Source organism: Ranitomeya imitator, chromosome 3, assembly GCF_032444005.1.
Source record: "Ranitomeya imitator isolate aRanImi1 chromosome 3, aRanImi1.pri, whole genome shotgun sequence".
In the NCBI taxonomy this organism is placed as follows: Eukaryota; Metazoa; Chordata; class Amphibia; order Anura; family Dendrobatidae; genus Ranitomeya; species Ranitomeya imitator.
Window position 1 is genome coordinate 428,080,261 of NC_091284.1, and position 19,357 is coordinate 428,099,617.

A 19,357-nucleotide genomic window follows, 5' to 3' on the forward strand; every position below is an offset into this window, starting at 1 on the left:
GGGTGGATCAGTGTGACCTAGTGACATGGACGTAGTTCACTTTCCAGAAGCTGCTAGCCACTTCCAGCAGTGACAGCTGCTCTGGATCATCTCCCACTATATCAGCTTCACCCCTTTCTGTCACCTCCATAAATGGCAGGGCAGGTGGGATTCTCCACCCTAACAGGGGGACTGCTACTATTTAAGAAGGTTTTCAACATTTTATTATACTTTGCCCTTTAAATAAGTTCAAAAACGCATAATTATTTATTTGCTTATTTGTAGTCTAATGTTATAGCTATTTGGCTCTTCTATGTAGCATTTAAACAGAATTATTTAACCGGAGGACCCCCTGTGCCAGTCTGATGTGCCAGCATTCCGAAGAAGTGGACCATCTCATTCACATCTATATATAACCCAGAGGGCACATGCTGGCTGAAGAATACCAGAGGAACAGACGCCCAGACAGGTCCCGGATTTCTTATGCCTGCAAAGGTAACGCAGTCTGTCTGCTGATTTATGAAAAGTTTATTTAGTCTTTATTGATCTCTATGTTTGGTTGCCCACTGCTAATTTTCAATGCCACTGCTAGGACAGAGCAATACAGTATTAACCAGAGGGTGTACTTTTTTCTTTTGCTTTTTTGTGACCTTTACTTGCATCTGAATACTGCATTTTCCAGTTCAAGCAAAGATGAGCATTATTCATCGTACTCTCTTATATTTACCAATTACGGTATATGTATATGTAAAGAAGGCAAATAAGCACAATAATAGCAGATGTACACTTCTGATCATACCATTTGTAGGAATGCACTTATTTGGATGAATGGACATGTATATTCAAATGGGGCAAAAATGGAAGGAAAACTTAAAAAAAAAATGTATTCAGTGTGAGAGCAAGATACAGAAATCCCCGCACTTACACACTTTGGCATGCTATCAATGGTTGTCTGAGGAATGTTCTACCACGGTGGATCCATTTGGGCAGGCAAATCATCACAATCCTCTGCTGGCAGCTCCCTCTGCAATTGTCGACCAATAAGGTCCCAGATGTGCTTGATGGGAGACAAGTGCACAGACGCTGCTGGGCATGGTAGCACGTTTAGGCCACACAGGCTGCTCATAGTAACACGAGAAACTTGACATCTGGCTTGTTGTGTTGAAAAATCGTCCTTGGGATACTTTGGGTAAAATGGATGTACCTCTGGTTCCACCACCAAATCAATGTAATTGTACGTGGAATGACCAGAAGGGTCCGACTACAGTACATTATGCCACCTCGCATAATAATCTGCCCACGTGGTCTCCAGACCAATCTCTGGCTATCACTGCTTGCAAGAAAAAAGTGAGTCTCATCTCTGAAAAGATTAGACCTCCATTGCTCTATTCCAGGCTCTTGCCTCCTTGTGGGCAACACAATGAAAAAGCTTTAACAATGGAAACCAGTCCTGCTCCTGAGATTATGGTGTGAGGTGCCATACTCTGCGGTAGCCAGACCCCTCTAGCCTTCATTTCAGGTACATTAACAGCTCTGAGTTACATTGATTTGGTGGTAGAATCAGTGATATGACCATTTCTCCAACATCGCAGGAGCAGTTTTTCAACACGACAACTTTAGACCTCATGTTGCTTGTGTTACTATGAGCATTATGTGATACCTAAACAAGCCACCAAGGCCTGCAGCGTCTCCAGACTTGTCTCCCACTGAGGAGATCTTGGATATCATTGGTCAGCAATTGCAAAAGGAGCTGCCAGCAGTGGATAATAATGATTTGCTTGGCCAAGTGCATTCAGCGTGGCAGAAAATTCCTCAGACTACCATTAACCATGATAATGGTTGTGACATGTGACTTGAAAATTGTATTACTTTTATGTCATTTTCATATCATGAACATGTCTATTGATCCTGTGATTTCCATAATTCTATGACATTGCCTTCTTTTTATTATTATTATTTATTTATATAGCACCATTGATTCCATGGTGCTGTACATGAAAAGGGGTTACATACAAGTTACAGATATCACTTACAGCAAACAAACTAACAATTACAGACTGATACAGAGGGGCGAGGACCCTGCCCTTGCGGGCTTACATTCTACAGGATTATGGGGAAGGAGACAGAAGGTCGGGGGGTTGCAGCAGCTCTGGTGTTGGTGAGGCGGTAGCTCCGGTAATGGTGAGGAAGCAGCGGCGTCATTGCAGGCTGTAAGCTTTCTTGAACAGGTGGGTTTTCAGGTTCCATCTGAAGGATCTGAATGTGGTTGTTAGTCAGATGTGTTGGGGCACAGAATTCCAGAGGATGGGGGATATTCGGGAGAAGTCTTGGAGGCGATTAGTTGAATGCAATGATGGGGAGAGAGCGTCTGCTGTCGCTCCCTCTCCCATCATTCCCCGCTCTGTCTGCCGCTTACACTGCGGGTGCGCGATGACGTCATATCATCGCGCACCTGCTGTGTGACTGGGCGGGCAGACTGCAGCTGCTGAGACCGGAGCCAGGAGCAGCGCGGGGCAAGAGGAAAGGTGAGTAGAGTCAGTGTTTTTTTTATTATTATTACATGGCATGGCTGCATTACATTCTATGGGGACTGGCTGCATTACATTCTATGGGGACTGGCTGCATTACAATCTATGGGGCTGTGCTGCATTACATTCTATGGGGGCTGGCTACATTACATTCTATTGGGACTGGCTACATTCCATTCCATGGGGCTGTGCTGCATTACATTCTATGGGGACTGGCTACATTACATTCTATGGGGCTGTGCTGCATTACATTCTATGGGGACTGGCTACATTACAATCTATGGGGCTGTGCTGCATTACATTCTATGGGGACTGGCTACATTACAATCTATGGGGCTGTGCTGCATTACATTCTATGGGGGCTGGCTACATTACATTCTATGGGGACTGGCTACATTACATTCTATGGGGCTGTGCTGCATTACATTCTATGGGGGGCTGTGCTACATTACATTCTATGGGGCTGTGCTGCATTACATTCTATGGGGACTGGCTACATTACATTCTATGGGGATGTGCTGCATTACATTCTATGGGGACTGGCTACATTACATTCTATGGGGCCTGTGCTGTATTACATTCTATGGGGTCTGTGCTACATTACATTCTATGGGGGCTGGCTGCATTACATTCTATGGGGCTGGCTGCATTACATTCTATGGGGGCTGGCTGCATTACATTCTATGGGGACTGGCTACATTACATTCTATGGGGCTGTGCTGCATTAAATTCTATGGGGGGCTGTGCTGCATTACATTCTATGGGGCCTGTGCTGCATTACATTCTATGGGGGCTGGCTGCATTACATTCTATGGAGGCTGTGCTGTATTACATTCTATGGGGGCTGTGCTGTATTACATTCTATGGGGGCTGGCCTGCATTACATTCTATGGGGAAGTGCTGTATTACATTCTATGGGAGCTGTGCTGTATTACATTCTATGGGGGCTGTGCTGCATTACATTCTATGGGGGCTGTGCTGTATTTCATTCTATGGGGGCTGTGCTGTATTACATTCTATGGGGGCTGTGCTGCATTACATTCTATGGGGGCTGGCCTGCATTACATTCTATGGGGAAGTGCTGTATTACATTCTATGGGAGCTGTGCTGTATTACATTCTATGGGGGCTGTGCTGTATTACATTCTATGGGGGCTGTGCTGTATTTCATTCTATGGGGGCTGTGCTGTATTACATTCTATGGGGGCTGGGCTGCATTACATTCTATGGGGAAGTGCTGTATTACATTCTATGGGGGCTGTGCTGTATTACATTCTATGGGAGCTGTGCTGTATTACATTCTATGGGGGCTGTGCTGCATTACATTCTATGGGGCCTGTGCTGTATTACATTCTATGGGAGCTGTGCTGTATTACATTCTATGGGGGCTGTGCTGTATTACATTCTATGGGAGCTGTGCTGTATTACATTCTATGGGAGCTGTGCTGTATTACATTCTATGGGGGCTGTGCTGTATTACATTCTATGGGAAAGTGCTGTATTACATTCTATGGGGTCTGTGCTGCATTACATTCTATGGTGCTGGCTGTATTACATTCTATGGGGGCTGTGCTGCATTACATTCTATGGGGCCTGTGCTGTATTACAATCTATGGGTCCTGTCCTGTATTACATTCTATGGGGGCTGTGCTGTATTACATTCTATGGGGGCTGGGCTGCATTACATTCTATGGGGAAGTACTGTATTACAATCTATGGGGAAGTGCTGTATTACATTCTATGGGGGCTGTGCTGTATTTCATTCTATGGGGGCTGGGCTGCATTACATTCTATGGGGAAGTGCTGTATTACATTCTATGGGGAAGTGCTGTATTACATTCTATGGGGAAGTGCTGTATTACATTCTATGGGGAAGTGCTGTATTACAATCTATGGGGAAGTGCTGTATTACATTCTATGGGGGCTGTGCTGTATTACATTCTATGGGGGCTGGGCTGCATTACATTCTATGGGGAAGTGCTGTATTACATTCTATGGGGAAGTGCTGTATTACAATCTATGGGGGCTGTGCTGCATTACATTCTATGGAGGCTGTGCTGCATTACAATCTATGGGGAAGTGCTGTATTACAATCTATGGGGGCTGTGCTGCATTACATTCTATGGGGTCTGTGCTGCATTACATTCTTTGGAGGCTGGCTGTATTACATTCTATGGGGGCTGTGCTGTATTTCATTCTATGGGGGCTGTGCTGTATTACATTCTATGGGGGCTGGGCTGCATTACATTCTATGGGGAAGTGCTGTATTACATTCTATGGGGGCTGTGCTGTATTACAATCTATGGGGGCTGTGCTGCATTACATTCTATGGAGGCTGTGCTGCATTACAATCTATGGGGAAGTGCTGTATTACAATCTATGGGGGCTGTGCTGCATTACATTCTATGGGGTCTGTGCTGCATTACATTCTTTGGAGGCTGGCTGTATTACATTCTATGGGGGCTGTGCTGTATTACATTCTATGGGGGCTGTGCTGTATTACATTCTATGGGGGCTGTGCTGTATTACAATCTATGGGGGCTGTGCTGTATTACATTCTATGGGGGCTGGCCTGCATTACATTCTATGGGGCTGTGCTGTATTACATTCTATGGGGGCTGTGCTGTATTACATTCTATGGGGCTGTGCTGTATTACATTCTATGGGGACTGGCTACATTACATTCTATGGGAACTGGCTGCATTACATTCTATGGGGCTGTGCTGTATTACATTCTATGGGGGCTGTGCTGTATTACATTCTATGGGGCTGTGCTGTATTACATTCTATGGGGGCTGTGCTGTATTACATTCTATGGGGCTGTGCTGTATTACATTCTATGGGGAGCTGTGCTGCATTACATTCTATGGGGCTGTGCTGTATTACATTCTATGGGGACTGGCTGCATTACATTCTATGGGGAAGTGCTGTATTACATTCTATGGGGGCTGTGCTGTATTACATTCTATGGGGGCTGTGCTGTATTACATTCTATGGGGGCTGGCTGCATTACATTCTATGGGGGCTGTGCTGCATTACATCCTATGGGAACTGGCTGCATTACATTCTATGGGGCTGTGCTGTATTACATTCTATGGGGCTGTGCTGTATTACATTCTATGGGGCTGTGCTGTATTACATTCTATGGGGGCTGTGCTGTATTACATTCTATGGGGCTGTGCTGTATTACATTCTATGGGGAGCTGTGCTGCATTACATTCTATGGGGCTGTGCTGTATTACATTCTATGGGGACTGGCTGCATTACATTCTATGGGGAAGTGCTGTATTACATTCTATGGGGGCTGTGCTGTATTACATTCTATGGGGGCTGTGCTGTATTACATTCTATGGGGGCTGGCTGCATTACATTCTATGGGGGCTGTGCTGCATTACATCCTATGGGAACTGGCTGCATTACATTCTATGGGGCTGTGCTGTATTACATTCTATGGGGCTGTGCTGTATTACATTCTATGGGGCTGGCTGCATTACATTCTATGGGGCTGTGCTGTATTACATTCTATGGGGGCTGTGCTGTATTACATTCTATGGGGCTGTGCTGTATTACATTCTATGGGGACTGGCTGCATTACATTCTATGGGGAAGTGCTGTATTACATTCTATGGGGGCTGTGCTGTATTACATTCTATGGGGGCTGTGCTGCATTACATCCTATGGGAACTGGCTGCATTACATTCTATGGGGCTGTGCTGTATTACATTCTATGGGGGCTGTGCTGTATTACATTCTATGGGGCTGGCTGCATTACATTCTATGGGGCTGTGCTGTATTACATTCTATGGGGGGCTGTGCTGCATTACATTCTATGGGGCTGTGCTGAATTACATTCTATGGGGACTGGCTGCATTACATTCTATGGGGAAGTGCTGTATTACATTCTATGGGGGCTGTGCTGTATTACATTCTATGGGGGCTGTGCTGTATTACATTCTATGGGGGCTGGCTGCATTACATTCTATGGGGGCTGTGCTGCATTACATCCTATGGGAACTGGCTGCATTACATTCTATGGGGGCTGTGCTGTATTACATTCTATGGGGGCTGTGCTGTATTACATTCTATGGGGCTGGCTGCATTACATTCTATGGGGCTGTGCTGCATTACATTCTATGGGGCTGTGCTGTATTACATTCTATGGGGCTGTGCTGTATTACATTCTATGGGGACTGGCTGCATTACATACTATGGGGGCTGAGCTGTAATGCTGGATACAGCTGTAATTATATGTTATATAGTCGTGTTACACTTCCCTCACTTCTTGTAACCTACAAGTGTACAAAGATATTATACAGTCACCATGCGACAAGTGGGCCTGTGTGACTTCAAATGCCAGGGCTGAATTTTAGTCCCAGTCTGGCCCTGGCTTTGGTTGTAAGTAGGTCGTTGGTGATTTTGGTCAGGGCTGTCTCATTGGAATGATGGGGACGGAAGCCAGATTATAGATTGTCAAAGGGCAAGTTAGATGAGAGGCGGAAGGAAAGTTCAATGCGGACGTGCAGCTCCAGGAGATTGGAAGCGAATGGGAGCAGTGATATTGGGCGATAGCTGGACATAGCGGTTGGGTCGAGGGTTGGCTTTTTAAGGATAAGCATGATTGTGGCATTTTTGAAATCAGAAGGGAAGGTACCAGAAGTTAGTGATAGGTTGAAGAGATGGGTTAGGGATGGGATAAGTGTGGTGGTGAGGTTGGGGAGGAGGTGGGATGGGATGGGGTCGAGCGCACAGGTGGTGAGGTGAGATTTGGAGAGAAAACAATTAAGCTCCCCTTCAGTGATGTTGGAGAGGGAGGTTATGGGGGAGGGGCATTGGTCTGGTATACACAGGTGTTTTGGTGGTTGAACAATAAAGACTTGCCTTGTTTGCTCGGTCTTATTTTTAAAGTATGTGGCAAAGTCCTCAGCAGAGATGAGGGAGTTGATTCAAATTCATCACTGCTGAACAATGTTGAGGAATGTATATACATATGTGTATATACTAACCAAAGTTAGGATAGTTATTATGCAGCTTTGATTTTTTTTCTCAAAGCACAATAGTATATATATATATATATATATATATATATATACTATTGTGCTTTGAGAAAAAAAATATATATACTATTGTGCTTTGAGAAAAAAAATCAAGCACTTCACTTTTTGTATTTTCCCATCACGCCTCTCATTTTCCCCCTCACATCTCTCATTTTCTCCCTTACACCTCTCATTTTTCCCCTCACTCCTCTCATTCCCCCCTAACACTTGTCATTTCGACCTCACATCTGTCATTTTCCGATCACTCCACTATTTTTCCTCACTCCTCTCATTTTGCACTCACACCTTTTCATTTTCACCTCACACCCCTCATTTTCACCTCACACCTCTCATTTTTCCCTTCAGTATACACATGATTGTCATCTCCCTTATATATAGTATACACCTGTATGTCATCTCCTGTATATAGTATATACCTGTATGTCATCTCCCCTGTAAATAGTATATACCTGCTGTATGTCATCTCCTCCTGTATATTGTATATACCTATGTGTCATATCCTCCTGTATATAGTATATACCTGTATGTCATCTCCTGTATATAGTATATACCTGTATGTCATCTCCCCCGTATATAGTATATACCTGCTGTATGTCATCTCCTCCTCTATATACCTATGTGTCATCTCCTCTTTTATATAGTATATACCTGAATGTCATCTCCTCCTGTATATAGTATAAACGTGTGTCATCTCCTCCTGTATATACTATATACCTGTAAGTCATTTCCTCCTGTATATAGTATATACATGTGTGTCATCTGCTCCTGCATATATTATATACCCGTGTGTCATCTCCTCCTGTATATAGTATGTACCTGTATGTCATCTCCTCCTGTATATAGTATATACCTGTGTGTCATCTCCTCCTGTATATAGTATATACCTGTGTGTCATCTCCTCCTGTATATAGTATATATCTGTGTGTCATCTCCTCCTGTATATAGTATATACCTGTGTGTCATCTCCCCTGTATATAGTATATATGTGTGTGTCATCTCCCCTGTATATAATATATACCTGTGTGTCACCTCCCCTGTATATAGTATATACCTGTATGTCATCTCCTCCTGTATATAGTATATACCTGTGTGTCATCTCCTCCTGTATATAGTATATACCTGTGTGTCATCTCCTCCTGTATATAGTATATATCTGTGTGTCATCTCCTCCTGTATATAGTATATACCTGTGTGTCATCTCCCCTGTATATAGTATATATGTGTGTGTCATCTCCCCTGTATATAATATATACCTGTGTGTCACCTCCCCTGTATATAGTATATACCTGTGTGTCATCTCCCCTGTATATAGTATATACCTGTGTATCATCTCCCCTGTATCTAGTATGTACCTGTATGTCATCTCCCCTGTATATAGTATATACCAGTGTGTCATCTCCTCCTGTATATAGTATATACCTGTGTGTCATCTCCTGCTGTATATAGTATATACCTGTGTGTCATCTCTCCTGTATATAGTATATACCTGTGTGTCATCTCCCCTGTATATAGTATGTACCTGTATGTCATCTCCTCCTGTATTAGACCTCATTCACACGTTATTTGCTCAGTATTTTTACCTCAGTATTTGTAAGTTACATTGGTAGCCTGATAAATCCCCAGCCAACAGGAAGCCCTCCCCCCTAGCAGTATATATTAGCTCACACATACACATAATAGACAGGTCATGTGACTGACAGCTGCCGTATTTCCTATATGGTACATTTGTTGCTCTTGCACTTTGTCTGCTTATTAATCAGATTTTTATTTTTGAAGGATAATACCAGACTTGTGTGTGTTTTAGGGCGAGTTTCATGTGTCAAGCTGTGTGTGTTGAGTTGCATGTGGCGACATGCACGTAGCAACTTTTGTAAGATGAGTTTTGTGTGGCGACATTCGTGTAGCAACTTTTTGTGTGTCGAGTTGCATGTGACAGGTTAGTGTAGCAAGTTGTATGCAGCAAGTTTTGCGCATGGCGAGTTTTGCGCGTGGCAATTTTAATGTGTGGTGCATTTTGAGTGTGTGCAAGTTTTGTGTGAGGCAACTTTTGCATGTGTTGCAACTTTTGTGCATGTGGCAATTTTTCCGCATGTGCAAGTTTTGAGTGTGGCGAGTTTTCCATGAGGTGAGTTTTGCACGTGTGGCGAGTTTTGCTTGAGCCTAGTTTTGCATGTGGCGAGTTTTGCGTGTGGCGAGTTTTGAGCGGCGACTTTTGTGTTTTGACTTTTATGTGGCGAGGTTGGTGTATGTGTGGTGAAATGTGTGCTCAGGGTGGTATATGTGTTCAAGCACGTGGTAGTGTGTGGCGCATTTTGTGTGTGTGTTCATATTCCGGTGTGTGGTGAGTATCCCATGTCGGGGCCCCACCTTAGCAACTGTACGGTATATACACTTTTCCTTTTACTTTTTCCCCATTATGTAGATAGGGGCAAAATTGTTTGGTGAATTGGAACGCGCGGGGTTACAATTTCACCTCACAACATAGCCTATGACGCTCTCGGGGTCCAGACGTGTGACTGTGCAAAATTTTGTGGCTGTAGCTGCGACGGTGCAGATGCCAATCCCGGACATACACACATACACACACATTCAGCTTTATATATTAGATAGATATATATATATATATATATATATATATATATATATATATATATATATATATATATATATATACATATATATATATATATATATATATATATATATATATATCAACCACTGATATAACTAGTATATCAACAAAAATGGTTTTAGGTTACAAAGACAATTTTGTGTCATATACTAGAAGTAAGACAGGTGGCCATGACACATGGTCCAGCGTGACCAATTCAGCTTCCATATATAGTCAGTACTTAGTCAGCTGAATAGACACTCGTTTAGTGTAAAGTACAGTACATTTAGCAGACCCCCCCAGAACAACACATGTCCCAATCTGTTGATATCAGTATGCTTGTCTGTCTCGTTATTAATAACCTCTATTTGTTTACAAATATACTAATTAAACTGTGAAAGAGCAGATAAACAGTGTGGTCCTAAATACATTGTGGTCACCAGTCATATGAAAAAGGGCTTCTCTTCTATGAAGGGGTTGTCCGATTTCATAGAGAAGCAGAAACAACAGTGCTTATGCTAACTAAATTAGCATTAATTACTTGGTTGCCCCTTCCAGCCTTTGCTTACAGGGCTCCTCTGATGACATTACATTTCCAAACACATACTTACACTTTGCAGCAGCACACTGTGATTAATGCATACATACACTTCAATATTACTTGACGTGTAACAAACGTGATGTCAACATTTTTTTGATCAAAAAGTGTTAAAGCCATCCAGCAATGACAAGGTGTACCTCGCATAAATGGTCTCTAGCTCTAATGACTCACCTTTCCATGTGCCCAGACAGGCCTCAAATGAAATGAGAAGAGATATCAACAAGGCTTAGCTCATAATGAAACCTTTTTGGGAAAGATGGATGGAGAAGGTTTCTGAGCCCGAGACGGATCCACCACCATTACAAACTACAAAAAAAAAAGGGCCCGGACATCTTTGGTACTAAATTAAATACACTATATGGCCAATATACAAACGTATACATACACTGTGTGTCAGTACACTGCTGGTAATGAATACATACATTCTACTATTACTATACGCATTAAAAACATGAGGTGCTTTGTTAACATTTTTTTTAACAAAAAACATAAAAACCGTCCAAGCACAACAAGGTGCACCTCATATGGATGGTCCCTAACGGTAAGGGTATATTTATATCATTCTTCCCCCAATCACTGGGCTTGTCAATCTTGTGCTGTTTAAAGATGTATGTCTTAAATACTTAAAGGAATCCTGTCAGGTGGGCAGCATGACTCTCATCCTGCCGGCAAGATTGCAGCGAGGTATGTTTTTTTTTCAACCACTCTAGAGTTTAAGAAAAAATATAATTTAAAGGTCTGGCCAAGGACCTGGCCAAGGACCATAGCTGGAAACAAGACTTGTTTGGTGCTGCCCCCGGCTGTCTCATCTCAGTGCCGCTGCAGGTAATTGGCAGGTCTCTCCCTCTTGTGTACATAGAGAGTGACCTGCCAATCACTTAGAGCAGCGCTGGGAAGAGCTGGCCAAGGGCAGAGCCGGACTAGTCTAGTCTACGGCTATGGTCCCTGGCAGGATCTTCAGAATATATTTCCTCTGAAACACCAGAGCTTTTCAGAGAAAAACATACCTGGCTGCAATAGTGCAGCCAGGCTGCAATTTTTGCTGCCCGTGGTTTGGCCAGCATGAATCACCTGACAGGTTCCTTATTCGCTTTACTTTATGTTAATAAATATTACAAAAAAAAATTTGAGAGCTTAGTCAATTCCTAGTATGCATGTTGAACATATTTTGGTTGGCATTTAAATCTTCCTTAATATGAGAAATCAATTGTCGTAAGAAGTGCTCTCAGCTCTACCCTCCTAATGATATGTGCACATGAGATCTTATAGATGTTGGCATTTCTAAATTCTTGAAGCAGAAGACATTTCTTCAGTTATTTTTTCTTTTAATCATAATTTTACATATAAAATATTGGTGGCTTTCAAGCGGAAGCCGCCTGACACCAGAAGAATGGTGAGGTCAGTTCTGTTAGCTGCATATTCGCATTGCTGTGCATATGTTCATTATTTTTAACATTTATTGAGTGCTTTTTCAGGAAGAGTCCACCAGAAAAAGACTCTGTGTGCACATACGCTTACCCAGCAGATACACCAGAAGAAAGATTTGATCACATGAAACTCATCAGGGGTGTATACTCATGAGTTTGTCTCATAGGGCGCTGACAACTTGAGAATGGGGATGTCCATAAAGAGCAACTCTATAAAATATACATAACTATATGGATTAATGCTTACACACCTACATACTGGAGCAGATTTCAGCTTTCAGCAGTATCATTCGGCAATGAGACATTTTGGGAGAAGAAAATATTTTACTTCGGACATTCACAAACCATTATCTTCATCATCACAACATGGAGGATTGCAAGAGGGAATGGACACCAACAAACCAGAGAGGTCATACAATCGAGTATAGAGAGTAACTATACCCATATCAGCAAGCTGTAATAGTTAACACAGCGTTAATACAGCATCATCTGCTCTCTGCTCAACACATTCCCTCATAAGCCTGCAGCTGTTATATACAACCAACAAATTCCATACTATTAAATTGTCTGGTTTAGAAAAAAAAAATTAAACTATAAGGGTATATGCACTTGGAGTCTTTTTACATAGTTTGCCAAGCAAAAACTGAACAGAATCTCCATGTTTTTGAGAAGTTTTGAATTTTTTAGGAGATTTATAGAGTTTCCACTCATTATCTGCTCCAAAACCTCCTAAAAACCTCAGTGTGAACATATCCTAAAATGGAAGGAAGCCCTTTGTACAGTATCTCCATCAAAAAGAGGAGAGTAGCTACAAGCTACAATGACAATTAGGGGGCAGACAGACTGCCAGTATAACACGGTTGACGATTGCATCTCAATGCTCGGACTGGCCGTTGGCTCTCCTGACCCGAGCAGGACAGCTGCACAGAAATACATACTATCATGATTAGGTCAGGAAAGCCGCCGGCCAGTCCAGGCATTGCGATGCAATCGTCGGTCGTGTTATACAGCCGGCTGACTGTGATCTTCTGTACCCAATCAGACCCATTTATTCTGTGGTGCCCTAACTATGAAATAGTGATGAGTGAGCCTGGTCGGATATCGTGTTATCTGAGCATGTTCGGGTGTTATCAGAGTATTTCAGGCGTACTCAGAAAATATGTTTGAGTTCCCGTGACTGCATGTTTCGCAGCTGTTAGACAGCCACAACACATGCGGGGATTGCCTAACAAACAGGTTATCCCTTCATGTGTTGCAACTGCCTAACAGCCACGAGACATGCAGCCATAGAGACTCGAACATATTATCCAACCACTCCCAAGATACTTGGATTACACCCGAAGCGGCTCAGATAACACGATATCCGACCACGCTCACTCATCACTACTAGGAAATGAAATACTTGCTGACAGGTTTCCCCATCACTTATAGCTAAAATTACCTGATAATACCATTATTTTCAGAAGACTGTTCTACCAAAATGGCCACTGCTATTGCTAATATTGTAATTGATTTTATGTTTTCTTTCTTCAGATGGAAGACCCAATACAGCTTAAAGAGGATGGAAATAAATATTTTAAGGCAAATGACTATGACCAGGCTATTGACTGTTATACCAAAGCTATAAAGCTTTTAAAAGATAAGAAAATGTTGGCAGTTCTATACCGTAATCGATCGGCCTGCCAACTTAAAAAGGTAAATGTCTAAACAAGAAATGCATTTAATTACTAAAAACTTGTGTCAGTACATGAGCAGTACAAACATATACGATATACAGTGGTGCTTGAAAGTTTGTGAACTCTTCAGAATTTTTCATATTTCTGCATAAATTTTACCTACATTAGATTTTCACACTAGATAAAGAAAACCAAAGCAAACAAGTTAGCTAAAAATATTAGACTTTGTCAAATTTTAAATATGAAAAATGATCCAATATCACAAGTCTGTGAGTGGCAATAGTATGTGAACCTTTAGACCATGTTCCAATGTAGATTAAATGCTGCATATTGTAGTGCAATTAATCTGCTATGTTTAACTGTCCAAGCAAAATGAATGTGATTTCATGAATAGCATCGCATTGTTTGGTACTTTCATATTAACGACTAGAGTTGAGTGACTTTTACTTTTTTCGGATCGAGTCGGGTTTCGCGAAAACCGACTTTGTCAAAAGTTGGGTGGGGTGAAATCGGCCGATTATTGCGAAAAGTCGGAGGCCGACTGAAACACGAAACCCAATGCAAGTCAATGGGGAATCAAGTCAGCAGTGAGTGGAGGACAGGAAAACACCTACAGTGCCCATTTTAATGCCAAAAACATCAATTCTTATTACTTAAGCTTGCCAATCTTAATTTACTTTATAATAATAGTTAGGCATTGAAAACTGGGGGTCATTTGGCTAAAGTTGTGTGGGGTAGGGCTGGCTCAAGATTTTCGTGGGCCTGGGAAACGCGGAATACGTCACGGCGGTGGAGCAGGGAGAGGTAAGTATTTCAACTTTGCAAGTGCTGTGATCCAGAGCAAGCAGGGGGGGCCCACTCGTTGGCACTGGCACAGGGCCCCTCATAGTACAGCGGTGTGTTTGACGGCGGGTTGCGCCTCCCACTGGCAGAGACACTTTTGCGTACTATGAGGGGCCCTGTGCCAGTGACGTCTGCAACGAGTATGCCCCCCCACCTGATGAAAGAACCTGCACTTTCATCTTCACCTTCCTCTTTGCCCCTGTGTAAGGTGGTATAGTATGCGGGAAGGGGAACCTGACTTTCAGCAGGGTCAGATTCTGGCTGTGTAGAGTCCAAGGGGAATGTAGTGGTCTGTGTCAATGTACCAGCAGACTCATCTAGCAGTGGCCGGCAATGGGCAGGATGAGGAGGAAACACAGATATAGGCCCAAATAATAAAGTAGGGGAAATGCAGTTCAAAATTGGCAACAGGACTAAACAGGCGGCATTGCTTTGTTCAGTGGAGGACAACTGTAATGAGTGGCAGACACAGTTAGTAGGCCCAAATAATAAAGTAGGCTAAATGCAGTTCAAAATTGGTAACAGGACTAAACAGGCGGCATTGCTTTGTTCAGTGGAGGACAACTGTAATGAGTGGCAGACACAGTTAGTAGGCCCAAATAATAAAGTACGGTAAGCTAAATGCAGTTCAAAATTAGTAACAGGGCTAAACAGGTGGCATAGCTAGGTACAGGGGTGGGCTCCTCTGCTGAGCAGCAGACAGTGGTAGTAGGCGCAAAGTATTAACTGATCTAAATGGAGGCCAAGGCCCCTGTATATTTTAACTATCATCTATCATTTCAACAAATTTGTATTGGCAGTGCTATTGAAGGATTTAACAGCACAGACTACACAGTGGTGGAGCAGGGAGAGGTAAGTATTTCAAGTGGTAGAGCACTGTTCGAGCTGGGGGGGAACACTCTCTCGTGGGCGGCGGTACTGGCACAGGACCGCTCATATTACGACGGTGTGTCTGACGTTGGTTGTGCACCACCACCGTCAGAGACACTTCATTGTACTATGAGGGACCCTGTGCCAGTGCCGTCGCCCAAGAGTGGGTCCACCCACCTGTCCAGGCAAACGGCACTCGCACCCTGGCTCAACACCTCCAGCCTTAGGTGCTATTGTGCTTTTGCCACTACGACCAGATGCACCACCACCACCATCAGTACTGTTATGAATAGGTAATTCAGAACCACAATGGACCTTGAAGTTCAGAGCACACAAGTGACCTGACAAAAACCACAAAACATAGGACGAGCTCTGAGACGTGGAAACTCTGCTGACCGCAATCCCTAAACCTATCAAACCACACTAGAGGTAGCCGTGGATTGCGCCTAACGCTCCCTATGCAACTCGGCACAGCCTGAGAAACTAGCTAGTCCTGAAGATAGAAAAATAAGCCTACCTTGCCTCAGAGAAATTCCCCAAAGGAAAAGGCAGCCCCCCACATATAATGACTGTGAGTTAAGATGAAAATACAAACACAGAGATGAAATAGATTTAGAAAAGTGAGGCCCGACTTACTGAATAGACCGAGGATAGGAAAGATAGCTTTGCGGTCAACACAAAAACCTACAAACAACCACGCAGAGGGGCAAAAAGACCCTCCGAACCGACTAACGGTACGGAGGTGCTCCCTCTGCGTCTCAGAGCTTCCAGCAAGCAAGCAAAATAAAAAAAACAAGCTGGACAGAAAATATAGCAACAAAAGTAACACAAGCAGAACTTAGCTTATGCTGAGAAGACAGGCCACAGGAACGATCCAGGAGGAAGCAAGACCAATACTAGAACATTGACTGGAGGCCAGGATCAAAGCACTAGGTGGAGTTAAATAGAGCAGCACCTAACGACCTAACCTCATCACCTGAGGAAGGAAACTCAGAAGCCGCAGTACCACTCGTGACCACAGGAGGTAGCTTGATCACAGAATTCACAACAGTACCCCCCCCCCCTTGAGGAGAGGTCACCGAACCCTAACCAGAGCCCCCAGGCCGACCAGGATGAGCCATATGAAAGGCACGAACAAGATCGGCAGCATGGACATCAGAGGCAAAGACCCAGGAATTATCTTCCTGACCATAACCCTTCCACTTAACCAGATACTGGAGTTTCCGTCTCGAAACACGAGAATCCAAAATCTTCTCCACTATATACTCCAACTCCCCCTCCACCAAAACCAGGGCAGGAGGATCAACAGATGGAACCACAGGCGCCACATATCTCCGCAACAATGACCTATGGAATACGTTATCGATGGAAAAAGAATCTGGAAGGGTCAAACGAAAAGACACAGGATTAAGAACCTCAGAAATCCTATACGGGCCAATGAAACGAGGCTTAAACTTAGGAGAGGAAACCTTCATAGGAATATAACGAGATGACAACCAAACCAAATCCCCAACACGAAGTCGGGGACCCACACAGCGTCTGCGATTAGCGAAACGTTGAGCCTTCTCCTGGGACAAGGTCAAATTGTCCACTACATGAGTCCAAATCTGCTGCAACCTGTCCACCACAGTATCCACACCAGGACAGTCCGAAGACTCAACCTGCCCTGAAGAGAAACGAGGATGGAACCCAGAATTGCAGAAAAACGGTGAAACCAAGGAAGCCGAGCTGGCCCGATTATTAAGAGCGAACTCAGCCAACGGCAAAAAGGACACCCAATCATCCTGATCAGCAGAAACAAAACATCTCAGATATGTTTCCAAGGTCTGATTGGTTCGTTCAGTCTGGCCATTTGTCTGAGGATGGAAAGCCGAGGAAAAAGACAAATCAATGCCCATCCTAGCACAAAAGGCTCGCCAAAACCTCGAAACAAACTGGGAACCTCTGTCAGAAACGATGTTCTCTGGAATGCCATGTAAACGAACCACATGCTGGAAGAACAATGGCACCAAATCAGAGGAGGAAGGCAATTTAGACAAGGGTACCAAATGGATCATCTTAGAGAAGCGATCACAAACTACCCAAATGACCGACATTTTTTGAGAGACGGGGAGATCTGAAATAAAATCCATAGAGATATGTGTCCAAGGCCTCTTCGGGATCGGCAAGGGCAAAAGCAACCCACTGGCACGAGAACAGCAGGGCTTAGCCCGAGCACAAATCCCACAGGACTGCACAAAAGAACGCACATCCCGCGACAGAGACGGCCACCAAAAGGATCTAGCCACCAAATCTCTGGTACCAAAGATTCCAGGATGACCAGCCAACACCGAACAATGAACCTCAGAGATAACTTTATTCGTCCACCTATCAGGGACAAACAGTTTCTCAGCTGGGCAACGATCAGGTTTATTAGCCTGAAATTTTTGCAGCACCCGCCGCAAATCAGGGGAGATTGCAGACACAATTACTCCCTCTTTGAGAATACCCGCCGGCTCAGGCAAACCCGGAGAGTCGGGCACAAAACTCCTAGACAGGGCATCCGCCTTCACATTTTTAGAGCCCGGAAGGTACGAAACCACAAAGTCAAAACGGGAGAAAAACAGCGACCGACGAGCCTGTCTAGGATTCAACCGTTTGGCAGACTCGAGATAAGTCAAGTTCTTGTGATCAGTCAAGACCACCACGCGATGCTTAGCTCCTTCAAGCCAATGACGCCACTCCTCGAATGCCCACTTCATGGCCAGCAACTCTCGATTGCCAACATCATAATTTTGCTCAGCAGGCGAAAACTTCCTGGAAAAGAAGGCGCATGGCTTCATCACCGAGCAATCAGCACCTCTTTGCGACAAAACAGCCCCCGCTCCAATTTCAGAAGCATCAACCTCAACCTGGAACGGAAGCGAAACATCTGGTTGACACAACTCAGGGGCAGAAGAAAAACGACGCTTTAACTCTTGAAAAGCTTCCACAGCAGCAGAAGACCAATTGACCACATCAGCACCCTTCTTGGTCAAATCGGTCAATGGTTTAGCAATACTAGAAAAATTACAGATGAAGCGACGATAAAAAATTAGCAAAGCCAAGGAACTTTTGCAGACTCTTCAGAGATGTCGGCTGGGTCCAATCATAAATGGCCTGGACCTTAACAGGGTCCATCTCGATGGTAGAAGGGGAAAAAATGAACCCCAAAAATGAAACCTTCTGAACACCAAAGAGACACTTTGATCCCTTCACAAACAAAGAATTAGCACGCAGGACCTGGAACACCATTCTGACCTGCTTCACATGAGACTCCCAATCATCCGAGAAGACCAAAATATCATCCAAGTATACAATCAGGAATTTATCCAGGTACTCTCGGAAGATGTCATGCATAAAGGACTGAAATACTGATGGAGCATTGGCAAGTCCGAATGGCATAACTAGGTACTCAAAATGGCCCTCGGGCGTATTAAATGCAGTTTTCCATTCATCGCCCCGTTTAATACGCACAAGATTATATGCACCATGAAGATCTATCTTGGTGAACCAACTAGCCCCCTTAATCCGAGCAAACAAATCAGATAGCAGCGGCAAGGGGTACTGAAATTTGACCGTGATTTTATTTAGAAGGCGGTAATCAATACAAGGTCTCAGCGAACCATCCTTCTTGGCCACAAAAAAGAATCCTGCTCCCAATGGCGATGACGACGGCCGAATATGACCCTTCTCCAAGGATTCTTTTACGTAACTCCGCATAGCGCATGCTCAGGTACAGATAAATTAA

At 43.7% G+C, this 19,357-nt stretch overlaps 1 protein-coding gene across 1 annotated transcript in view; it reads left to right on the forward strand.

Moving 5' to 3' along the window:
- Nucleotides 1-422: 422 nt before the first annotated feature.
- Nucleotides 423-19,357, forward strand: part of UNC45B (unc-45 myosin chaperone B) — a 56,232-nt gene continuing 37,297 nt past the window's right edge. The window contains exons 1-2 of the mRNA XM_069757257.1: nt 423-474; nt 13,733-13,894. Coding sequence (XP_069613358.1) covers nt 463-474; nt 13,733-13,894 — 174 coding nt within the window. The 5' untranslated portion in view covers nt 423-462. The remainder of the gene's footprint in view (nt 475-13,732; nt 13,895-19,357) is intronic.